We start from the raw sequence: 26,527 nt of genomic DNA on the forward strand, positions 1-26,527 counted from the left end.
CTCAAGAAAGCGAATTTTAGAATACATAGTTGCTTTCCTTTCTTAAGAGTGTGCTATGACCACCTTTCTGCAAACATAAAACTGAAGGTCTTTCCTACTGAGTTGTTTTCAAGTTTTTTATTAAGTCATCTTCAAAAAAAATTCACTTTTTTAAAGCAATTGACATTTAGGGGGGGAAAAGCTTTCAGAATCTTTCAAATTCCATTTGTGCTTTACTTTACCACCTTACTTGAACTATCTTCCCACTCTGGCAAATGAGAAACACTGGTATATGCATAAAAAACTACTCTTTATATGGAAACATCATCACCTTGTGGACTTGCAGCCTTCTGCTGCCAAAGAACCACCTTGTGTTCCATCCATAAAGGATCCTGGTTTTCAGATTAATGCCCTACTTTTCAATGATTCCTCTTTAAAAGTTATTTTGTTGCTTTCTTGTCTAGTTCTGTAAGCTTATTAATTTAAGTCTTACCAATATGTAAGTTTTGTTTTTAAAGGTTTGCAAAATTTGCATCACACTAGAATTGTGATATAGAGAGAAAGCATAGCTCATTTATGGGACCATCCCCTGGGTGACCTCAAGTTCTAGTTTGATTGAAATGGTCCCTGTTTATACAAGTTGTCCTGGCATCCTATCTAGCTTAGACTTTATCTTAGATTTTTTAAGATTTCAAGTGTGATGTATTATGAATAGTTGTACTAGAATAATCTAGGGTCAGTGAACAGGCAGTGCTTTAAGCTTCTGTCATAGTTTCCTCAAGGTGTGTGAGATGTGAGGGCAATGAGTAGCATCTTCTCTTAAGGGGCATTGAGATCTGTAGGGAAACCAACACCACTCTCTTCTCCCCAAGCCTTTAAGGACACAATGTAACTAGCACCTTCCTTTCAAAACAGTATGCACTGTCAATCAATGGTTTAAAAGGCAGATGCTTGGACAGGGGTGGCAGAGATGGCTAACTCCTTCCAAGGTCAAGTGGATATGGGAGAAGTGCTGGAAGCTTCATCTCCTACCAGCACATCAGTGCATCAGAACATGGCTGGGTTGGCCAACAGGATCAGCAGAGGGCACTGGAAGTATAGGTGAGGGTCTGCCTCCCATAGTGGAAATCAAATTTACCAAAGAGCTAAAATATCAATGTTTTATCAATTCATCAAATGCTTTCAGCAGAAAACAAATTAATGTATTTTCAAATATGGTTTGGTGTTTTAAATCCATCATGGAATCAAAATAAAGCTTTAGATACTCATCTTGTCCAAGCTAAACCTTCTGATATTACCTTATATAATGGGTGATTCAGCTAAGAAGTAAATATTAAAGATAAAATTATTTTTTTGTTGTTATAACAAACACAAATTTTGGTGGAGGACAGTATTAGAGATTTTTTTTAAAAGCATAACATTCTTATTAAACTAGGAAATTTGTGAAGCAAAAAATGTATTCGGAATTCAAGTGCACAAGTAATTTATAATTGCCTGCCAATAAAGCTGCAATGCTTTACCAATGAAAATAGAAACTATAGTTTTTAAAATTTATATTTATATATGTATACATACACATACCACACACACTAGGGTAAATAAACTAGAATGTTCTTCCCATCTTTTGAATATTATGAGTAATGCTGTTATAAACATTTATACACAAATAATTTTTGGGTAGACATGTTTTCATTTCTCTTGGGCGTATGCCTAAAAGTAGAATTGTTGGATCATATAAGTGGCTGTACCATTTTATAGTCCCAACAACAGTAGATGAGAACTGCAATTTCTCCACATCCTCACCAACAGTTGTTATTATCTGATTTTTTTATTCTAGCTACCTTAGTGGGCATAAAGTAGTACCTCATTGTGGTTTTTATTTGCATTTCCCTGAGAATATTTTTGTAATGAAATTGATGTTGAAAACAAGCAGAAAGAACTTCAGGATGACAAAATACATTTTCTCTTTTCTGCTTCTTTTCATCAATCAGAGTTAAGAACATTTCAGCTTTTAAAGAACCATTTTGTAAATTAATCTAAATTTCCTGTAGTGGTTTTGAGCATTTTTACAAATGTGTCTTCTACATTTTAGTCGCACTGCATTCAAGATCAGTTGAAAAATTTAAATCAAATCATTCAACAAGACACCACAAAAATCATCTTTTGAAGCTTTTAGTAAATGGCAATAATGGAAAGCTTATGAAAAGGAGAACATTGAAATTTATGCTCACAAAAGCAAGAGGAGAGGACAAATTCAATAATGAGAGTTCAAATATTATACAAGATTTAATGTTTCAATTTCATAATTTCCTTTTGAAATATCTCAACTTGAGAAAAGACTGTCTTGACAGAGCTCCTGTTTATAACTGGGTAAATTTGTATTCTGCACCAGAATGAAAAGAAATTGATTGGTGAGAAGGCCTCAAAATTTTGCAGCATTTATATTTGGTGAAAAGAATCATAACTATATACCATTTATGTTTTTTGCCTTGCAAAATTTTTTGGCAAAAGAAAAGATGCCCTGAATGGAGATAAAATAATAGTACCAGGTTAAAAGAAATGGACATAAAATAGTTATCTTTATATAAATAAATAATTTTACTTCAAATATAATTTCCCAATTGAATCATTTTATTCACAAATGTATACATTTATAATTTTGTTTATTTTTAACACCCCTTTTAATTTCCAGAAGTGTCCTGTAAGTGATATGCTCATTCAACTTTTAATCAATGTGGTCTTCCTTATAAATTCCCACCCATTGGTCAGCAGGTTGAAGGAGCCAATTATCGATTACATATCTAATCTGATGTATTTTTAGTCCAATCTGGCCATTACATGGTCCCTTTAGGCACTGCTCATTTCCTCTGGAAAAATCTTTTTGGTATCCCAGATTAACACTCCTCTCTCACTGCTCCTCTCTTTAAAGTAGTGCTCCGGTTATTTGTGTGACCTGGTAGAAAAAGGCTGGGCTTCAGGCCCCTCTGGTCTCCTGGGAGATTTCCTGGAAATGGTTCCTTGCCAACTGGCTGTTGTGTGCCCCACAGGACTTCATAGCTCATGTTCTTACGGTGATCTGATGAAACTCTGATTGACTCAGCCTAATCTCACTTTTCTCCAATGTAGGTAAAAGGATAGAGCAGGTCAGAGATTGACAAGTGGTTGCAGCTAGAGTAGGTCAAGTCTTCAATAGAATTCTAGGCTAATTCATCTCTAAATCACATCTGTAAATCTTGAATTGAGCATATGATACAATATTCTCTTACTGTGCATGTACACACACACACACAGAGTTCAGTGTCCCTAGAAGGCTATGTCCCTGTTATTGGTATGCTATAATGTAAAGCTTGGTATAAAGTAGTTAATGCTTTTAGTGGACTACCAAGAAAAAAAAGGAAAGAAGAAATAAACAAAGATTATAAGATTAGCTGGGATTATTAGGATTGGAAAATAAAGTTGGAGGCTGTGATCAAAACAGAAAGAAAGTAGAACGAGTATTACCAATAATAGTGATTCCCTACAGAGTCTGAGACATGCACCATCCTACCAGAGATGAAAGCTTCTTTGTAAAAGGCAGACACCTATATATTAGGAATGGCTTGAAGACAGAAGGTATGAATATAAATTATGTGACTTCTCAAAGTCTTTCTAATTATGCAATAAATATTCTTAAGAAAAAAAAATTGATTCTGGCAACAAGACAAGAAGGTATAGCTTTTGAAACATGGCAAAAGGGTCTACCCTGTATGTCTAAGGACAAACACATTATTTAAAATCTAATGTTATTTAATGTTGCTTCATTTTTCACCATAGCCAATAACAACTGTGATTTTTTCAGTCCCTAAGATACAAAGCTCTTTATGTGTTTCTTAAAATTTCCCCATATTTTTGAACACTGATAATAGTTTCAGCAACCCTTTGTATTAAATACACATTTTTCCATTTTGTGGTAGACATATTTTTGTTAATGTTTTTTGAAACACCTGATAGTGCGTGTGCTTTTATTTACACATTTATTCATATTAGGCGATGTTATATTTTCAGTTGATTTCATAGGTGGACTTGATGCACACTCCTACCACCAGGATCATGTTGAGTTAAAGCCTGTTAACCTGTAAGTAAAGGTGTGATGAGGTGGAAAATATTAATCCTTCTAACATGGTCAAAACTAACCAAATACAAAATAATGTGAACCTGTTACTACTAATCATTGGTTTAATTTTCCACTCATATTTAAAACACACCTTTCACATGTAACCTGACATCACCCTCATTATTATTCATTCCAAAAAGGATTTGAAGTAGGCAGCATGGTTTGTGTTTCTAAAATGACATTTTTATTTTATTTTTCTTATCAGTAGTTGATTGTCAAATTGGAAAAAAGGGTGGGGTAGTATTAAGTCTACAAAGAGAGACTAAATATGTGTCGGGGTAGCATAGCAGAGGGAAAAGGGGAGAAAGACTAAGTTAGACTCCAGGCTTTACATGTGTGTTCTCAGAAAAATCCCTTGATCTACGACGTGGTTCTCTCACCTGCAATATGCGGAGGAGGGAGGGCAGGTTGCCTATGTAAAGTGGCCTATGTTTTGACTAAGAGTCCCTAGAGGATATGGAAGGAAGTCAACAACTACAAAAAAAAAAACACCCTACAACTGGACAGATTTGGGTTGAGTATAAGGAAGAATCATGGTCAGCAGCCTGATAAAATACTGGAAAATAAGAAAAGGGAAACCATAACTCCCTTCTCAGAAAACTCTAAGTAGCAAATAGGCAATGGTATAAAATAATAGCTACCATGTGCTAAGCACTTTGTATATATTATCTCACTTGATTCTCATAAAAACATTGTAATGTACGAATTCATTGTCCCACTGCATAATGAAGGAAATAGGGTCATCAAGGTTAGACCACTTTCCCGAAGTCCCACTAATAAGTGGTGGGGCTGCGATCTTTTCTGGCTGATGAAGTGTCACCATGCCTGACACTGTGGACTCGCTCAGATGACCTTCCTAGTCTTTCGGCCCAATGTGCTGTAATTCCACGGGGGTAGGGGAAATCATGGAAAATAGTCACTGGTGTAAGAAACGCATATGAAAACCTCCATCTGCAGTGGCCCCTGCCCAGACCTCCAAGCCCCACCCAGCTTCTTTTGGGACTGAAGCCCTGAGAAGCCTGCTCTGGCTCCTCTGCCTTCCCAGATTAATTTAACCTGGCAGAATGATCTAAAGGAAACAAAGCTCACAGGTTATACATAGCAGCACTCTGCCTGCTGCATGATAGATGCTTAAATAAATGTTGGTTTCTTAAAGCAAATCCAGTTTGGGAAAACATTCACCCTCCATAGCACTCCGGGACTAAGCAGTCACCACCTCACTACTCTTGGTGCTGTGTGCACTCCAAAAGTTGATGTTTGTGGATTTGGGGAACTTGCCAGGGATTATGACAATAATCAAGATGATCCAGGCTTTGGAAATGAGAAAACAGCTGAAACAATGCCTAGTGATGACAAGGGGGTCTTAAGTGTGTGTGTGTGTGTGTGTGTGTGTGTGTGTGTGTGTGTGTGTGTGTGTGTGTTATGTAATAAGGTGATGAATGATTTCTTTCCTCATCACAGTGAAAAAAAAATCCAGCAGAGAAAGTGCAATGTGCAAAATGTTAGATGTAAGAAAGATCTTTCTGTTAAGGAAAGTTATTAAAAACTGTAACTGGTTGATGATGACAATGGAATCTCCTTTCTTGAATGACACCTGGGTATCCGCATATCTCAAAGACTTTCTCTGGCCTGGCCCAGAGGCAAGTGACTTCCATCTATGCTCCTTAATGTCCCTTCCATTTCAATGAATCAGGAACATGTGAAACATCCTTGTAAGAAAACCTAAAAGGCTCTAATCAACTCCACTCCTTCTTCAAAGAGTTTTCTCAACTATCCTGTTCACTGCTGACCTTTTACGTCTTCTTAGCTGAATGTAGCATAAACTACAGGCTGCAGGGAGCAATAAACCAAGTGGCTACTTGGACAGGTTATGCATATTACTACGTTAGAGGAATGTGAAAAAGCCTTTCAGCCAGGAAGGCAGCAGGAATCTGAAAGATCAAACTAAACCTGAATTAAAATTGTTGTGCATGAAACAATTTACAGGCTCAGTATGTGCGCTCCCCACCAGTGGGCAGGTACTGCTGAGTTTATCTAGTGGGCAGGAATCCACCTGTTTGATTTCCTTTAATGAGACCTTTATAGGGGCTTCTGTTGCACCTAGCTCAGGGATGACACATCACCATCCAGCAACAGGTTGGACAAAAAGCCAATTTCTATACCAGTCATTGGAGAGGTATAGAAACAGGTTGGAGAAAAAGCCAATTTCTATACCAATCTTAGAGAGGGGAGTGAATGCTGGTTTTTGCTTTCATTAATTCTCTTTAATCTGTATGGAATACAAACTAGCTTTTATGAGGAAGCCACTTTATTAAGAGGATCAGGAGACTCCTTAGCATATTCTTACCCAGGCACATACATGTGGAAGGTAGCCTTCAACTCTGGCTGGGTTACTACTAGACAGTCCCTGCACAGGAAACACTGCAGATTTGTACAGGAGGCCTCCATTCTTGTGTTTGAGTGTGTCGTTGCTTGTAACCATAACATGTACCTTTCTAGTGCCCACAGTCAAATTGTTTGTGAGTGTGTATATTGGGGGTGATGTGATGGGAGGCAGTTCACATATAGATTTGGTCTTTCATGCTTTGCGATTTTTTAAAGTAATGATATCAAACTAACTGATTAAATTGATTTCCTTCCATTTGCAATTATTTATTGATTACTTACCATGTACACACTAAGCTCTGTTTTGAGTGCTGGAGATATAAAGATGAGTAATACTTGAGCTTTCTCCTCCAGCAGCCAATAATCTAGGAGAGGAAACCTGTATAGAAATAAGTAGATAGAGAACAATATCCTCAAGGTAATATTTTTGCAGAAGAGGGAACCATCACTTTTCACTTGGGGTTGGTGGTAAGGGGTGGGTTGAGTTGAGAGCTGACTTTGGAAAAACAAGGGCTAGTTTATCAAAAGCAGCAGAAGAAAATGGGTGTCCCCTGAATGGAAGCTGATTTGTCAGCCATTCTACAACAGATGAAGCTGAAGTTTGTGATCATCCAACCTGATGTTCACCGTAGTTCCACATAAACTGAGCCAACCTGAGGGAACAGATGTTAAGCCAAGCAGGATGGCTCTTGATGGCTGTGGGCAGGATGCTCTGAGATCCTCAGCAGACATTGCTTTGCCATCTAAACACCATCCACCCCTCTTTATGCATAAAGCTATAGAGATGTTTCCAATGTTTGTCATCTGGGTCTGGCTGGGTATATGTGACACACGGGTCAGGAGCAGCCTGTGCTGAGGGCCACCATCTTGCCATAGTCGCCAGAGAGGGGGTTGTAACTCCCAACATAAGTACCACCTGGATCTCTGCCAGGATGTCCTTCATTGCTGCTATGCACACTGGTACCACCTTTCACAAGGGGAAAGAGGAAGGCTCTTGTTATTAGATCAGTGATGACTTTGAAGAGGACACGACCACAGCAGCTTATCACTGTGGTAGCAGTACCACCAAGGCGAGAGGGCAAACCAAAGCAGATTTACCTCTCAGGGGAAAAACAGCATGCACCCACACAGCCATAAAAGGGATATGGTTTCAGAGACCATCATAGTGAGCAATTAAATTACTTTAAAATTGGTCAAAATCATCAAAATGGTTAGCTACTGGGAGTGGGAAAATAAAGCTCCATGTAGCAGTAATTCTTCACATAAAAATAATTAGAGGAAGGCAGTTTATCAAAGCAGGACAGCAGTGGAATTTCAGAACTGAGCTCCACAGTCCAGGTGGACAGACCGACAATGTTAGTGGTTTCCGTGAGGAAGTTGCCCTGGGGCGGCAGTTAAGAAAGACTTGATGAAAAAAGCTTCCCCACCACTTTCAATCTTTTTCCAAGATTTTCAAGTGAGAACTTGACTTTTCTTTGATATCTTGATTTGATTGCCTTTGCTACAAGCTAATTTTTCTTCACAAAAATGTTTACATGCCATGTGGCTGTTGCTGATTGAGTGTCTGCTGTTGGAACTAAGTTCTAGAAGACAGAGGAGGCTAACCCCATTCCCAGCTGGCACTGCAGTCAGCCTCTCCTCCCACAGCCAGTCCTCTGCCTCCCAGAGGCCAGGCCCAGAGGAATTCTAGCTCCGATGCCAGGCTGCTGGATAGGGCCTGAGGTGGCCCCATCCATCTGCTCTTTCTTAAGAACAGCTTTTGTTTCAGTCTCCCTGTGAATTGGGCCCAGGCCATTTTGCATTTACATTTCCAAGATTAAGAACAAATTAGGAGGTCAAATCATGTGTGTGTGTGTGTGTGTGTGTGTGTGTGTGTGTGTGTGTGTAGGAGGTGGGAAAGGGAGAATGGTGAGAATGATGTGCTTTCAAACCGTGGTTTAAAAAGCAGGAACCACCAGCAATGTATTAGTCGACTGAAGCTAGACGGACCTGGAGTCTACAACCTGCATGAACCCCTTCCTCCTCCATTTCTGACCAAGCAGCTAAAGACTAATGAAATGATAACTCTCTCTTTACCCTGTTTTCATTTGTCCCTAACTGGCTTCCACACTTTCCCATTTATCCATCTTTGCTGTGTGTCCCCCTGTGGCACCCAGAGCAAGGTGTCCGCAATCTGCTCATAGACATCGCTGCTCATTTTCCCGCTGTAGAGTGCAGAGCTCTGCTGCCTGCGGGCTTCCATCAGTCCCTAGAAGTGGGGGGCACTTACAGCGGCATTAACTCCCCTGGGCTGTCTTGAGAGTGTAGAACACTCCAGCAGCAGTACACTCAGCACCTCTTAGCTGCCCCAAAAGAGACCCGGGCTTCCCTACCTGCCTGCCTTACTTAGCACGAAAGGGGCAGCTCTTAGGGCTGATTGCCCTCCCTAGCTTTGGAGCGCTCTCCCCTTGTCACTGTTGTTAATAAGTTTTTGATCTATCATAGGAAATGATTATACCATTGAGGGACTAGGTAAGAACACACTCTAATGTGTAGCCAGTTGACCATTTAGCAATTAAATGGCTGTGTTCATGTGCCTCGTGTAGTTCAGACTCGTCACTATCCCAGTCACTTCACATGTTACTCTCCTTGCTAGGAAGGACTGATGCCGCCAGCATCACCCAAGAGGGTCTGCCATGACCCATGCACTATGCCTCAGGGGACACAGAGACCTTCTCTTTTGACCGGTGACCTCACTCATTGCCCCAGAACCTGTGGAGCCCGGTTCTCATCCTGCCTCCTGAAGTATGTAAAGCCTTTTCCAAAATGAGGAAGCTCTGAAAGGTGCCCTCCAGAGAAGCCATCAGTTCCTGTTTTTCCCAGAACTCTCAGGATTTTCTCACTACCTGACATTGCTATGACAAAGAAAGAGATTTATCCAGTGGTGTGGAGACACAGAGCACCTGCCCCCCAAAGTAATCAACATTAGTAAAAATAATTCATTTTCCCAAGAGAAAATATCCCCCTAATTTTAAAATTAAAGGCCATGAAAATCAACCAAATTTTATGTTAAATACATATTTTTTCATTTTATATTCACATCAAAAAATATTTATAACCCCATGTTATGACAGGCTATCAGAAGAAAAAGACAAAGGAAAAATTACATAATACTCAGATGAAGGTGCACACATACACAAACACACAGACTCAAGTGGTGCAGAGAGACTTAGACAAGCAACAGAAGAAGTAATGGGAAGCCTATCAGAGGACAACTTTGAAATACCATCATATCTTACTACTTGATTTCATTCTTCCATCTCCAAACATCTGCAAAAATTAATAGGAATAAGATAGGATCTTAATGCTTGTTACTACCTATCACCAGATCTCCCACATGTACTCATCCAGCCAAGTTTGCAGATGTGGTTAAAACAGACCCTCTGATGCAGGGAGGGTGCATGGGGCAAGTCAAGAGCAGCCCAGCCTACCCCTCTCTACCTGTAGCATTCCACCACGCTGTATATAGTGTCCATCTGCTGAAATAAGAAAAGAGACATTCATGCAGTGATTTAAAACAAACCAAAAAAAAAAAAAACTGTCTCCTTTCTCACTGGAAAAAAAAGGCGCAGTTAATCTTAGGCACTTGTGAAGGCAGTAGCGGATGTGCAGTGAGCCTGTCTGTGCATCTGCTAGCTCCTCTTGCTTTGTTTTTCCTTACCAGTATTCTGCCTCACGATTCTTCTGTGATGGTTACACTCCCTCACAAGCACACCCGTGGTTGTGAAAATAATATGGAAAAAAAACAGAACGATCCCCAGCTGTTAATGTACTAGATTTGTGTTATGTCTTTTAAACAGTTCTAGTTTCCACCTGACACTGAATAATCAGGAAATGTATAAAAATTCAGAAGTGAAATAAAAAATTTTATCAGTTAAAAAAGAGATATAATCTTAAGGATCTCAAAACTCAGACTGTTCTATCCAGACCCATTGATCAATCACAGTATCATTGAAGGAGTGACACTTGCAGATTATGTGTCTCCTGATGTGATGCAATAAGAAGACACAGCTCCACCTATGAAATATCGTGCCACAAAATCAAGCCTGATCTTGGGCGGAAAGTACAGAAAAATACAAGAATATTCAGAATTAATTAGATCTCACCACAAGAAAGCAATCAGCCAAATCTGGAATGCAGAAGATAGTATAGGGAAAAACTGTGAAAGGGTAGGGGGACAGTTACTGATTAAGAGATTAAGAGATGTGCTAGTCAATACAGTGTGTCTACTGCACTTAGATTCTGATTTCAACATGTCATCTGTGATGAGATGTTTCAGACAACTGGGGAAATGTGAATATGGACTGAATAGTAAATGATGTTAAGAAATGCTTGTCTATTTTGAGAAATATGCTAGTGAATAGGTCAATAAAAAGAAATTCTTATCAGTTGAATAAGGTTTCTCATCCTCAGTACTATTAAATCTGGGCCAGATAATTCTTTGTAGTGAAGGCTGTCCTGTGCGTGTGGGATATTAATTAGCAGCATCTTTGGGCTCTACTCACTAAATGCCAGTAGCACTCCCACCCTGCCGAATTGTGATGCTGATTGGTAAATGTCCCCTGGTTAAAAGTCACTAAGTTAGAGGTGCATAGAGAAGAGTTGATGAATGACTTGCATAATGTCTAGGATTTGCTTTTAAGTACTCTAGCCAAGAAAAGAAATTGTGGTGGATAGGTGAAGCTTCCCTAGCATAGTTTTTATTTTAGTTGAACTGGGTGGTGAGCACATAGGGATTCCTAAAACCATTCTTTCTACTTCTGTGTATGTTTGAGTTGTAAAAATCAACCTGCTAATAAAACTTAAGGTAGAGTTGCCAATAGCCTTACCTTTCAATGCCTCTTCTCAAAGTTGCTTCATTGTCTTCTTTGAAAACTCCTCACAGACAGATTTCCCAATATCTGAAGTAGCATTTCCAGAATTCCTACCTGACATCAAGGGAGCAGGCTCAGCCTGCTTCACTGCTTTACCAATGCATGTGGTTAAAGCCCAAAACCAGAACATATAAGCTAGAAGCAGAGCTGACATTACAGTAAATATGGTGGCAATCTAGAAATTCCTCCAAACCCCCACTGTTGCTACCACTACAAAGAAAAGCACCTTCCTCTACTGCTTTATCCCCATTCTAGAAGAGGCTCACCTGTTGGATGGACAAATGAACTTTAGGATATTGAATCTTCCTTCTACCTAAAATGTTGTATAGAACTATAAAAATATCACATCACGATCTCATCCTTTTGTCTTTTCAGTTTAAGTCCCTGTTAAACTACAGAGGAGTAGAAGGGGCAGATACATGGGTCATGTCTCTCAAAATGCAGAGAAGTAGAAAAGTGGAGAAAACACAAGAGGAAGACAGGGAGAATTGAGGGCCTCCATCCCCTGAGGGGTGCAGGAGGGAGCAAGATTCACAGGGGGAGGAGGGGTTGCCAGGTGGTACAACTGGAAAATCCATCCCGAGTCATAGAGGCAGTCACTGAACTAAGTTAAAGGAAGAGAATTGCTAGATGGAGATATGGAATAAGTGCAACACATGTTGAGACTCTGCTGGTATGATGCTAACGATTTAGTCAAAGGGGGAAAGGTACCTGAGTGAAATAATCAGAGCACAGTTAGTCGCGAAGATGAATGCCATCCAGCTCCACGGGGCACAGCTGGTACCATCAGAGCTACTACCAGCAGGATGAGACAGCGTTGTGGCTGAGGTAGAAGCAGAAGTCTTCACAGAGGAGAGGAAATTTCAACTGAACCTCAATGATGAATAGGATTTGGATCAGCTAAAATTTTTCTCATGAAAGAAACAATGACAGCAAAACTATTCACAAACATTTAAGTGCCAACTACGTGGCAGACGCTGTGTTGAGGATGGTATTGTATGAAGATACATGAGCCAGAACTCTCACCTTCCGAAAGCCTCGTATAGAATAAGGAATGCACAGAGTCTTTGTCAAACATGTGGGGACAGGAGTGACTGGAGATGGGAGTGTGAATTCTGAAGAAACAAAGCCAATAGGATGTATGTGTGGAGAAAGAGAGAGAGATTAAGAAATTGGCTCATGTAATTATGGGGGCCAGCAAGTCTGAAATCTGCAGGGGAAGATGGCAGACTGGAGACCCAGGGAGGAGTTTATGTGACAGTCTCGAGTCTGAAGGCAGTCTGGAGGCAAAGTTGCTTCTTCCCAGGGGCCTCAATCTATGCTCCGAAGGCCTTCAACTGATTAAGTAAGGCCCACCCACATTATGTAGGATAATCTGTTTCAGCCTATTGTCTATTGATTTAAATGTTAATCTAACATAAAAAATACCCTCACAGTAACATTTGGATTGGTGTTTGACCAAATATCTTGGTACTATGGTCTAGCCAAGTTGGCACATGAAATGAATCATTGCAGAATGGAATACAAATTAAGAGACATAGACTGATGGCTAGGTGGTGTGAAAGCCAGACTAGGATGATTCTTGAACAGTCAACCAACAGAATGCTGTAGGAAGAATAGGCTAAGGATGTACTTAGTAGTTTGGAGATATACCCTGTCACCTTTACCCCAAGGCAACCAAAGGCAATCTTTTTACATTATTCCCCAACTGCTGCGTGGTTGACACATCTCTCCCAGGAAACCAAGCCTATACTCTGATCTGTATACCTGATTGCCATGCTCTCATTTGAGAACCAGGAAGCCCAGGTTTCTAGTTTTCCTGTTGCCACAGTCACCTATTAAGACAGTACAAGGCACACCCAAAAGCTATTTTGCATTTTCGAAAGCCTGGATGAATGGAAAGGAAATTTAGTTTTCAATTTTGTATTTTTTAAAGCAATTCATATTTTCTGTTTTAGGTCGAAATAAGTAATAACATCAACTCTGAAATGTGGCTGCTGAACTTGATGTAGGAGGCAAACACCGCAGACAGCACCTCCCTGCATCAATGCGTCTCACTGTTTTCCAGAGGATTGACTACACCCTCCTGCTTTCCCATGAATCCCGGAGGTCTTCAGTCACAACCTACATATTATTAGTATTGTTCACTAGATGAGATGTAGGTGCTGGGGTGGGTATTTTTTTAATCACCTTCTTCTTATATGAATACTTATAAATTGTTAAAAAATTGTTTTTTAATTTTTTAATAATATCTAATGTGAAGCATGCAAAATGAAAATTTCCATGAAAACCTGCTACAGTCAATGCTGAGAGAAACATTGGTTTATATCGCTGAAGTGTTAAGTCAGTATTGCTGAGTGCTGCCGTTATCCTAGGCTTGATGGATTTTGCATTGGCAGACATTACCTGGGGTTATTAGACATGAACTTAGATGCTGTGACATCTCAGAAATGAGTACAACAGTAGATCTGGCCTTCAGGCCAAGTAGAGATCATATTTCCAACCCTGAAAGAAAAAACATGGAGTCCTCCTTTGTTCTTGACTTTCCAAAATCCAGAATAATACTGTTAATCTAAATTTTCAGATTCGTGCATATTATCTTGTTCTTCCTGTGTGTTCTGAAAAATATTTATCAAGGACATATGAAAGAGTGAAATGATTAGTAGAATATTTTTGCCCTTTGGAGGGAAGATGGTATCTCTGAGTTTCATATTTTCTACTCTTTATCCCAGTCCTGACACTGGTCATACAAACAGTGTATGTAACACCTAAACATACAGCTTGTGGGCTTCTGGGACAGAAATCACAACCATAAATCTGCAACCAGGAACATTGTTAAGAAATTCAAAAGGAGCATTAAAACAGGGTACAAATCTCTATAAATGTTTCTAAAAACAATATTTGTATTTGTTCTACATCAACTTCTCTTTCTCCTACTCCATTCCAAAAACCAAGAAAATGACATGGGAAACATAATTTTCCATGGAAAAATGGATTGTTTTGAAAACACATCTCAGCTTTTTCTGTTCATGTCTTTCAATGACTATTTCACATATCAAAATAAGTTTTGCAAACTTTGTATACCAACCAAGGTGAGGCCTCCTGTAAAACTGTGTATAGGTAGTTGTTAAGTTGGCCCATACATCTTTAAGAAGTCAGTCTATAAACCATCTAGAATTTTATGCAGATTTTTGTATGTGTGTAGAGGTTCCTTTTTTCTTCTTTTTTGGAGTCCATGTATTTTATGAGAGTCTGCTAAGAATCAGAACTTATGCAGCAAAGTCTGCCTTGCTTCCTCCCACTTGATGACAAGCACTGTGGTCCCTCTGGAGGCCTGTTTGACTCACCTTATGCCCCCTCAGTCAACTGGCACCCACTGGATCCCATCACTTTCATCTGCTGACTAAGCTCAAATTCAAAAGGAAGAGGAGCTAGCAGGGACCTGGGAGATAGTCAAACCCAAGCCACCTTTGCATAGCTGAGGGGGCTGAAGCCTAGGGGAACTGGTGGATTTGTCCAGAGTTCTGCATGTAGACAGAAGACAAAGCAAGGAGATCCTACAGGGCAAAAGGAACTTGGGTTTCAGGTCCATCCATCACTGTGGCCTTGGACAGTGTTGGACATCTCGGCCCTGGAAATTTCCTCATCTAGAGTAGAACTGCAATCTGTACCTCCCAGGGTGAAGTGAAGATCAGATGACAATGTAGAGAATACTCTGTAAACTGTGAAGCACTCCACAGTGATAATGACAGCTATCACTGTAATGTCTGAACAATGAGTTGGACCCTGTCTGGAGCTCTTGCTGTACACCCTAGAGCTGTGAAAAGACCACAGAAACACCAACCTCCTCTAAGTTTCCTAAAAAGTAGCTTGGAAAACTTGCCCATGTTTCAGCAATTAGAAATAATGCAGACTAAAAATTGCATTTCTAAAAAAGAAAAACTCATATTCAAATTCCAAGATTAATACATAATAGTATTATTGGAGAAAGCTAATAGAATATACGAAACCTAGAAAATCAGTAAGGCAGAATAAAAGTAGTATTCAAATATTCAAAACTGCCATTTCATTACTTCCCCATGTACAAAGAAGAAGTTAACATTTCACAAAATAGTACCATACTAATTTTTGTTACTGTTTTACCTTCATGTAAATTTATACATGCTTCCAAGATGCACTGCAGAGTCCTAGATCTTGTTTAACTGAGGGTAACAAATTTGAGGAGGAATTCCTTACATTAGTGATTTTTCTATGATATTCAATATAGGCAACTACTTAATGTGGAATGTTTAAGTTTTTAATCTTTCATTTAAATAAATTATAACGGTTTCAATCCCCAACCCCAGTAATCCATTATGATCATTTTAAAGTTCCACAAAATTTGACCCACATCAGAAACAAGTGAGATACACCTCCGACTCATTTCCCTCCCACTGTCTTCTCCCTGCCTCTCCTCTCCCTGGCTTCTTGTTAGAGGCTCTGCCTACTTATGACAGAGGGATGGAAAGAAGCACAGCACTGTGCAGTCACACTCAGCAGTCACCCTGTGACCTGGGTAACTCCAGCGCAAGACCGTCACCACTCCTGCTCCTTAGGAGCGAGCATTTCCAGCTCTGGCAGCTTTTGCCTCCTGTTTTAGGGAATCTGCTCTGCACTGTGCCTCATACAGAAAGGCTTTCAACAAAAGTGAACTCTATCTCCGTTCTTGCCAAATCTCGGCTCCTCTGTATGCAAGTGTATGACTGGTCAGAGTGAGGGAAGATGAATGCATCTCTTAGCCTGTACCAGTTTCCAGAATCTCAGCATCCTAATAGATGGTGTAGCTCCAGGGTCAAGTAGTTTTCTGAGAAGTGATCCTGGGAAAGCTGAAGATCAGACATCCACTGCACGTTAGCCACTAGTGCTGACTGAAGTGTACAAGGGGAACTTAAATCCAATGTTTTTTTTTGTTCCTCTTTGAACCATTATGTCCTGTAAATCTTGGCCAACCCTGCCCCAGCTCGTCTTCTGTCTTTCATAGATGACCTACCCTTTCTTAAGTCTTCTGCTGACATTGTGTGGAGCCATAGTTAGCTGGGATGTTTTCCCACTTACCTTCTATTTATTTCAGCTTCCAGTCATGTTTCAAAGCAGCGGAAGTCAAGCAGGGGAGTTACAGGGTGCAGGGTTTAGAGAATCCCCAGGAACAGAATATGTCTTGCCCATGGAACAGTCTACATCAGAGAAATCTCAAACATCTCTCGGGAAAAGCACTAAGTTAGTCCATTCCCAAGTATCTTAGCATTTTACCTGCCATGTAATGTGAGGGTTGTGTCCATATGTCCATACCACTCCAAATCTGAAGGGCTATTTGCTCACTTGTTTTGAAGATAACTTGATGTCTTGCCTAGAAAAACACTGACTTCTTTCTTTTTTCTTTTAGAAAGTACGTCCCACTATTTTCTGTAGACCTAAATAAGGGAGGTGGCCAGCTTCAAGGAGCTGGAGCTAACAAATGTAACAAGGCTGCCATCTGTCTCAATGAATGGGACACTCATGATTGAGAAGAATTTGTCTTCATTAGAATCAGTTAAAAAGTGCATTGCAAAGCTGAGGAAAACCATCAAGACGCTGCTAAATTAAAAAGCAGATAAAAACCAAAAATGCTCTTTGCAACCATTGCAAATCAGCAAGGAATCTTGTCAAGAATAAACAGATCTTCATTTTAGACATACATATATAGAATGTATAGTATCCTAAAGTGTGGACTCACTATGGAGTCTGACTTATTACTTCTGAGTTACTTTAGTATGTAACTTGGGGAACTTTTATAGTTGATTAGAATTCAGATGTTCTAACTTGACATTTTGGCCCAAGGTAGTAGTTCCTTTCAAGGCAAAAGTGAATTAAGTGGTAAAAAATACAAATAATTGATCTTGAAAACTTGAATATCTTTTTCTTCTTATGTCCTCCCCTTTAAGAGTCATCTAAAACCTCTGCTCGATAGGAAATCTGTGCAAGTGTCTATAAATCCTGTTAAAATATTTGTGATCAATAGGCCCACAACTTAAGGATATTATGTCCAAAAGTAGAACTGATAAAGGAAATTACTGCTTATGTAACTGCACAGTGTGCAATGCAGAAAGGAAGTAGAAGTATTTTAAGTATTAGGAGAATGTATTTCTTAATAAAGAATCCTCAAAAAAAACAGATTTCTACAAAAATTAACAATTTGTAACATTTATTTTTTCATCTTGATAAAATTTAATTTATTTATTGAGGGTGAAGAAAAAATGCCATTTCTAGAAGGTGGAAAAAGTTTCTTAAATACTGAATGAAGTGTGGAAAAATGTGATGACAGGTAAAAAATGAATCACCTTCCTTAGACTTGCAGGCATACAAAAGGCAAAGATCATGTTAAATGATAAACATTTTAAAAATAAAATATTCAAAAAAATCCAAAATATGCTTTGGCTTGAACTTGAGAGTTAATTTATATACAAAGAAGAAAAAGAAAGAAGGTAAAAAGGAAGGAAAGGAGAAAAGAAAAGAAAGAACAGGAAGAAGGAAAATGAAGGAAAGAAGGCTCTAAAATTGAGTCTATCTAATTTGAATTTGGACAGGTCAATCCTTAACTCAGAGTTGTTCTTCTTTGAGTGACTAAAAACAATGATCTATTTTAAATTTAGGACCTGCTTTTCCTCTCCTCTCCAGAGCTAAGTGTTTTAAAAGAGTTTAGAGAAACCAATGATCTATCTGGTCATAGAACTTGCTTTGGGGGACAACCTTGTCAGTCTATATTATTTAGGAACAGGTCTATCTACAAGTGACAAAACAAAGAAACTAATGGTGGCTTAAATAAGACAGAGGCCTATATCCTTTCATATTTCAAAGTTCTGGAGGTAGTGAGTAAAGAGCTAGACGAGTTCCCTAGAGATGGAGACCAGGCTCACTCTCTTTGTTGCTTCATTAAGTGATTCTCAAGATCATAACATAACTCATGGTGGCTGCCAAAGTTCCAGCCTTTGCTTTTGTATTCCAGCCAAAAAGGAAGAAAACAGACAGAGAAGGGTGCTTTTTAAGGACATGTCTCAGAAATTGCACAAACTGTTTCCATTTATACCCCATTAGCCAAAACTGGGCCCATCCCAAATATAGCTGCAAGGAAAGCTGGGAAGCATAGTTTTTATTCTTAGCCTTGTGCCTATCTAAAAATTAAGGGGTTCATTTCTTAATACAAAAGGGAAATGTGTGGTAAAAATGCTTAGCAATCTCTACCATACAGTTCAAACTAGTTGGCATGATTTTTGAGGAATGTTTTCATTTACTTTAATTGCAATACATTACAGAAAAAAATACATATATCCTTCAATACTGTGAGGAATTATACATCCACTCTGTGAAATGAGAATTTCTACCTCATCTTTCTGCATTTCTTCTTAGGAAGAAAAATATAAATCTACGATGCAAGATCCTCTGTGTTTCCCATAATTCTGCAGAGTATATTTTAACTTTCCTGCTCTGGAAATTGAGTTTAAAATTCAAGAGCCAATCTAATGTATTGCTTGATTTTCACTGTTCTGCTACAAAAATAAATTAATTCTTTTATGGTCATAAGCCTTCAACTATTTCATTTGGCAGCAATTTGTCTTCTGAATTGATTAGTAGTGTCATCATTTTCTTTTTATTCAGTTCAACAAATATGTAATAAACATTGGTGCTTAGGAAAGTGGGACAGAACACATAAGTGGAATGCATATGATCCTTCCTTTTCTATTATTTTCTTTCAGTAAAATTTGGTTCTGTGTTTCTCTTCATCTGCTTTTCTTCCAGAACCAGTATCAATTAGAGTGGAATGAGTATTTTAAATTATTTGATAGTCTGTTTCTCTAAGAAAAAAACATAATGAGAGATATCATAAAGTTCTTTTATAATTAGATTTCATGATACATTCCTCCCAGGCTCTTCAGTGTGTGTGTGTGTGTGTGTGTGTGTGTGTGTGTGTGTGTGTGTGTGTGTAAGAGAGAGAGAGAGAGAGAGAGAGAAAAGACAGAGACAGAGACAGAGACAGATATCTGCCAACTCCTTATTAAACAATATCCCAGGAAGTGATCAAACACTGAAAAGTGTTGGTTATATTCTCCTAACACCTTGTGCCTGCAAATATGGCAGCTGTTGCTGATGACAGAGATATCAGCACTTGACTTATTCGTGTTGGCACACACACATCTACACACAAACTTCAACATTTAAGTATATTGTTAAAATGTTCCCTATGACCGCTTTCCGTAAATGATAAATAGTATAAGATTATTTTAGGGAGTGAAAGTTAAATGATGTAAGATGTTTAGTTCAATGTGTTATTGCTCTGCAAGATCAAATTGTGGAGTTGAAGAGGACCTCAGTGATTCATTTACTCAATATACAGAATAGGAGACTGAGGCTGGTCACTACGGTGCCCTGTCCCATGTCCCATTGGGTCTGCTCTGCAAGCTTTCAGTCCAACCTTCTTTCCTCTTTATTTGGTGGCCATCAGCTGTCACAAATTCCATCTGAACAAGGCCTTTGCTGCCGGCTGCAGCCTGATGATTTTCTTCACCAGGTCATCAAGGCTCAGGACAGCTGGGCAAGTGCCTGCTGTGGGCTCCTCCAACCTTCCCTTCCTGCTGCTTGGATGTGAGCTTTGGAAAGTCCCCTTCCAGCGGGCTCTCATCCTACCATTTTGTCTTCTCAGGGTAAATCAGAAAACCCAGACCTCAGCTCACTGCTTTTCACTTCCCAAAAGATACAGTAACTCAGGCCTTGCCTGCCGTCTTTCTTTACTCATGGTTTCAACACAATTCCCTCTGGGCCAGTCAAACCTTCTCATGATTTTTGTCCACCAGAAGAGATAGTATTCTTCTAACTACTGAATGTCCATCTCTTCTAAAGACTTTTGTTTCTGAGGGAATGATCTTGTAAGTAATGGGGTAGAGTCGCTTTTTAACTGCCTTACATAGTTTCATTTCTTTTAAACCTCTTTTTTAAGGGAATTTCTCCCTTCCTCTTCTGACTTCTTAAAGCTATTTTAAGCCTAAAATATCAGCCATTGAAAGCAGTTTTATGAAATAGTTTATTTGGGTCACCTATGTAGTATGAATCCAAGAGCCTAATCATTGCATTTATTCCTATTGCATCCAGATAGTGCTAATGCAATTAGAGTAGTATATCTGTGAAAGTTAATTAGCATTTGGATTCTCTTATCAGACCTACATTGTATTGTGCAGCCTTCTCTTTTAACTGTCGAGGGTTTATATTATTATGAACTGTCACATTTAACCCATTTATGCAACCAGCACCAATCATTATTTACTTAGTTCTTATGGCTTTTCATTTTTGCCATCACTGTAAATAAGAAAAGTAGTTTCCTGTGCAAAACATTTTAAGGAGAATATAAGGTATAGAGCGCCAGGTGAAATAGCTTCTGAGAATGGAATTTGGAACAATTCATGCATCACGCTTACATGTTTTTATAGGGTAAGCAAAATTCTTTAATTCTATTTTATTTATGTTTTTAAGCCACTTGTTCAGTGTGGTGAATTTTTTAAAACTTGATCTTCAACTTTTTTAACATCACAGAAAAAGCCCATTGATCACAAAACTCAGATATCTAAAGTTCACTCAGCAATTGAAATTGGTTGGCCCTTGGTAAAGTTCTCTTTGCACTCGTAGGCTGCAAAGGCTCAGCTCTCAAGTCTCCTCACATTGGTCCCATTAATCTTTGTCAAAAAGGAAGTTGTGGGAAGTGTCAAGAAGGTGAACTCCTGATCCTGTTTTACTCTTTCCTCATTTGTTTCAGGGTCCGTGGCCATCAACCCTCCTTGATGTTATTTTGCCTGAGTATCACCTTTCTGTGTCTATAAATAAGGGGCCACATAATTACAACCTCTTAAGAAAATGGGGGCTTTTCCTTAAAGTTTCCCTGCAAATCGAAGGTGCCACGTGATAGCTGCTAGTAGCACAGAGCATTATTAGCATCAGTGATAACTGTAATAAGACCATGTCTCTTTTCCTTTTAAAGACGTAGATATTCCAATTTCATCTTGTATAACTCAAGGGGAATTTGGCATTGACATTTCAAAATACTTTTTAAGTCCTTAGAGGAAAACCTGAAGTGAGAAGTATTCATTTCCACATCAGTTCCTAAAGCAAGATGCCTGCCTCAGAATACCAAAGTTATTTCTCATCCTGGGGTAGAAGCCTGTAGGTGAGAACTCCCACTGAGACCTTCTGATCTGAAAACACTAAGGAATTTCTGCCATTGTAGGCAAAAAGACAAAAAAATCATTGTCTTCTCAGTGGTGCTGGCCTTTCAAATTTTTCTGAGACTCCCTATGTGACAAGAACTCTGCTACCTGGCAGCCTCTCCTTATCCACAGCAGGCCTGAGGGCGAGGAAACAGAGTCTCTGACTATCCCAATACCCTTGATAAAATCCACGCTCGGAAACTTCTGAGTTTTTCCCATAGAAAAGCTCTTCAAATCTTTATTTAAATCCTGCTTACCTCTCAACTTATACATAATTTGAATTATTTTTACAGCATAGTTTTCAATCACATAGCTTTAAAACAGAAGATTAGAAAGGCAGGTATGGTATAAAATAAGCAGAAATATCAACAATAATTTACCAAACTGTCTCTAACTAAAAGCACACAGATAGAAAATGAAAAATCTATAGCACTGTTGTCTAGGGACATTTAATGTGAGTCTGTTGGCAACATTGTATTGCTTTAGAGAACAGCATCTTATTCATATTATGATGAATCAACTTATCAATAAAAACATTTATTGGGAATTAGAAATAGGAATACTTTCCTTTCATCTGTCCCAAGACTATATTATCAATGGTTATTTAAATAAGACACTTTACTGTTAATCTATTGGAAATTTTTTCAAATAACCATTTGGATCTTCATTGTCTACAGTTTGAATGGGAGCCCTTTAAATGTGGCATTGCTGTGCCCTTATATTGGTCCTGTGGTCAAAATGGTCTTCTTAATAATTAGGTATATAAATTTCATCTTTGAAAACTCCCTATCCAAAACAGCTAAAATAAAGATGCTTAGGCATTAAAAGTTAAGGTATCAGTAATACCAAAGACATCCCCTGAATGTTCTGAATAGGGCCATGTCCTAGTGGCATGTATCTCTGAAACAAATGAAAAGATTTTCAAGACTGTGGGCCTTGCTACTTCTCTGGAATTGTCCTCTTTAATAAATGTCCCTCTACCTTGAAGTTACCAAATTCTCTCTTCTGGTAAAATGCCCTGATGTTTTTCAGTTGCAAAGATATCAAAGCCCTGGGATATTTCACAGAACAGCAAAGCCTTGGTGGAAAGCATGAGTGTGGCATGCTTTTTCCGTGGGAAGTAATCGTTACCCTCCTGCTTATATAAACCAAAGCAAACTTGCTTCCTGGCACATTTTTGGCCTATCAGCACTCTCTAAGAGGAAAAGTCTTCTGCCTTGATAGTAGCAGTTTCTACTAAACCGGGATGTGTAGTTTCTTCTTCATTCATGCTGAACTCTTATTGGCTGTTTGGTGTGTAAAAACTGACAACACCCAGAAGACATTGTTGGTCTTGAAGTTTCCCTGCAAATAGTTAATACACTAGTGTCGGGTACACCAGCAACGTGGGCAAGACAGGATTTGGTGATACCTTATAAGCCACACTGTGGACTAGCATCTACAGGTGGCAAGCTATGGCTGCTGCTTTTTTTCAAAACACCCCTGCTGAGTGCCTATTACTATGAGGCACCACAGAGGTACCATTTAAAGCAAAATCCTAAGATTTGCCCACAGGGACCTTATGGTTCATTGTCTAGTGTTCCACACAAGCCAGGCCCTATTGGGAGATGCCGGCCTTTCCTTCTTCCAGACTCTGTTTCCTAGCACCACCAGAAGGAAGGAGAGCCCATTCACAGCCTTCCTCTGTCTCCCTATGACTTAACATTTAGTGAGCACCTACTGTATGCAAGCAGCTCGGGGAGTGACAGTAACAAATCAAACATACATCTCTGTCTTGAGAAATTTACAAAAGAAATCCTAGTGGCTCTCATATGTGACTTTCCTCGGGTTTGGGCTCTGAAAACAACACCCATTCACTCAACTACCCTGAAGTCTCACTAGGCCACAGATGTATGCGGTGGTTTGGGCTGTAATGCTAAATGAAACTGACAGAAAGAGAGGCATTGCTCAGTATTTGATTAACAAATGCCAGAACTGCAGTCATCCATTTCAAACAAACTAAAGCAAGTCCAAGGACCTCTGACTTTGAACTAAAGACAGCAAGTCTGCAGCTCCTAACGACCAAAAGCCATCATGGTCACTGCTTGCTTAAATGATATCAGCTGACGTTTTCTTGTTACATCTGTGGTGATCTAAGGACCATGCCCTTGGGTCTAATTAGATGGGTCAGTGTTCAAATAAAACCCAGAGCAGACAGGTAAGGAAGCTTACTAAAGGAGCAGAAGAAAGGCTAAGAGCAGTCCCCATGCAGCTATAGCATGACTGCAGAAGGTACACAGTACACACTGTTTCTGACACTGGATATTATTAAAGAGGATAGCTGGGTTTTCATGGTTTGAAGGCTCTCAGTGTCTTTGTTGCTGTGACCAACAAAATGCAAGCAGTTTGCTCTCCATTTGCTATGCCAATTCTGCCATCTTATGGGAAATATTGGAAGCCCTAAAGCATTGCATTCTAATTCAAAGGCAAGGATTTGCTAGTAAGAGGACAGAAAGGCAAGGACATGGCACTCCTGTCTATTTCTACATGTTCTTAACCTTTAACATTTTTGCCAGCATGAGTAATTTTAAAAAAAGAACTTTTCAGTCTTGAGCAATTCTTAGATTGCTTGCCAACCAAGATGTGTCTCAGTCTTGACACTGTAACTTAATATAAAAATCTTGAATGATATTTTGTACCAATATGAATTTCTACTGCCCCTTAACACTGTGTAGTGACTTCACTGTATATTAACTTCTTTTCTACACACTTTTGAGCTACCAGGTGAATTAATTAAAAACATCTAATCCTTTGAGGAACCATCCTATATGATGTTGGTAGACCGTGAAAAAATGTGAAAAATGAATGTCTTTTTTCTTATACAAATTGATAATAAGATTTGTTTTCACAATTCCTTTTTACATTTTTTGTGCATAAAATACCTGTATATTATACTTGTATTCTGAAGTGACCAGAAAGTGTTATTTAATAGAAACTACATGCATTTTTTATGTCTCTATGGACCCTCTGAATCTGGGTACATTTACAATAAGTTGACAGTATAATAGACTATTCTTTTCAATTATGAATAAAAATATACATTGAAGTTAAAGATGACTACTGTTTTTAATAAGTTTTTCCCCATTTCAGTATGTATTTATTATAATAAAACTAGAAAAGGCATTAATATTGAATGTCCCTTTATTCTTCAGATTTCAAGCAGTTACCCCTCTATTGCAATTGCAAACTCAGAGTTAAGTCTCAGGCTATGTGAAGAGGAAACTCAACATCTTCCCCATGAATCTCTGGGCATCGCCGGGGACGGGGCCAGCTGTACACATCTGCTGCTGGCACGTTGCAGGCAGCTGCTCTGCTCTGGGCTTCAGTGCCAACAGCTCTAACTTTCTGATACTGCTTCTCAGCCCTGCAGCTCACTCCAGCCAACCTCTTCCCAAAGCAGGAACTCGGACTCTCTTTTTATTTCCCAAAGTGGAAACAAGCCTTTGTAACTAATACATCTTACAAAAGTTTGATGAATAAATAAGATTATAGCCCAGAAAAATGCATCACCTTTACCAGAGGCTAGGGTCACAGTGAACTCACCTTTGCAGAGTGGTGTCTGAGCCTCTCATCTTAAACTCCTGTCTGCCCTCTCCTTGTCCCCAGGGACACCTGCCCACTGATGGTTCTGCACGGCTTCTGGGTTGGGGTGCCAGAAATACCCTCCACCTCACCCTAACTGGGGAGCAAAAGTCTCCTTAGCATTAAGAATACTGTTATTTAGATTATAGAAGAAAATACTTTATCTTTATAAACAATATATATTATACAAAAGAAGATAATATCTGGCCTGAAGTATGTGTGCTGAGATTCTGTGCCTGGGTCAGGCTTCTCCAAGAACAGTGAATGAAGTTGTCTTCAACCAACTGACTAACCACTCACAGTAGGTTCATCTCAGAACAAAAGAGAAATATGGTAGTAGGATACATGGGAACTCTACTTCTGCAATTTTTCTGTAAGTTTAAAACAATTTATTGAAAAGGTGAGGAGGACAGACTTGTTTCAGCAGTGTATTCCAGATCCTACCCTCAGAGTTGCAAGCACAACCACATAAAAAATTATGAATTTTTTGTCCCCATTTCCATTTATCAAAAAGGTTGAAATAGAATCTAGTCCCAGCGTATCCATGTACTTACAAGAAAATTCTTTTAAAAATTAAACTGCTGATCTTATTGCCTTTCCCCTAAGATGGGCATTTGAATTCCTATGCCTAGTTGGACAAATAGAAATCATATTAGATATTCTTGACTAGGTTCCATCATCTAATCATGACTGTGAATTTAAACAACAAACTAGCATATATTCTTTCCCTATGCTAAGGGTATGTTGAATTTTATTTTTCTTCCATTTTTTTTACCTGTGTCGCAATAACTTAACTGTCATCTCTCAGGCCCATCTCTCCGAATTCACTGCTGTTGGTGTAGTTCTGGATCTCATCATCCTTTAATTAACCAGCCTTTTAAACGGAGTTTAGACCCTCCATCTGTTCCCAAAAACTCTGCTTTCAATATATTTCTAAAATAACACATCCGAGCTTTGTTTTATCACTCTGCTTAAAATCCTGTAATAGGATAAAGAACTAGACCCATACTCCTTAGCTGGGTATGTAAGCTCTTCCATTATCTGACATTACCAGCCTTGCCACTTACTACTCCCTTTTCCATACCATGTGATTCTCTTTCATGCTTTTGTCCAAACATTACCCCTGCTTTTGCATGTTTCTATTAGTTGGGAGCCCTTTTCTATATGTAGAATGTCAGGTTATCATGAATGCTAGATACATTTTACTCAAT

General features: G+C 39.0%; 1 protein-coding gene across 3 annotated transcripts in view; it reads left to right on the forward strand.

Moving 5' to 3' along the window:
• Positions 1–24,786, forward strand: part of NKAIN3 (sodium/potassium transporting ATPase interacting 3) — a 632,099-nt gene extending 607,313 nt beyond the window's left edge. The window contains exons 6-8 of one of the 3 annotated variants that reach the window (XR_012128208.1): positions 4,024–4,093; positions 13,389–13,600; positions 18,853–24,786. Coding sequence is in view for 2 of the 3 variants with exons in the window: in XM_073229590.1 (XP_073085691.1) it covers positions 4,024–4,093; positions 13,389–13,398 (80 nt within the window). In the remaining variant the exon portion in view is untranslated. Of the gene's footprint in view, positions 1–4,023; positions 4,094–13,388 lie in introns of all 3 variants that reach the window. The other 2 variants (XM_073229590.1, XM_036998295.2) reach the window with 2 other exon arrangements.
• Positions 24,787–26,527: the final 1,741 nt, after the last annotated feature.

This window comes from Manis javanica, chromosome 2, assembly GCF_040802235.1.
Source record: "Manis javanica isolate MJ-LG chromosome 2, MJ_LKY, whole genome shotgun sequence".
Classification (NCBI taxonomy): domain Eukaryota; kingdom Metazoa; phylum Chordata; class Mammalia; order Pholidota; family Manidae; genus Manis; species Manis javanica.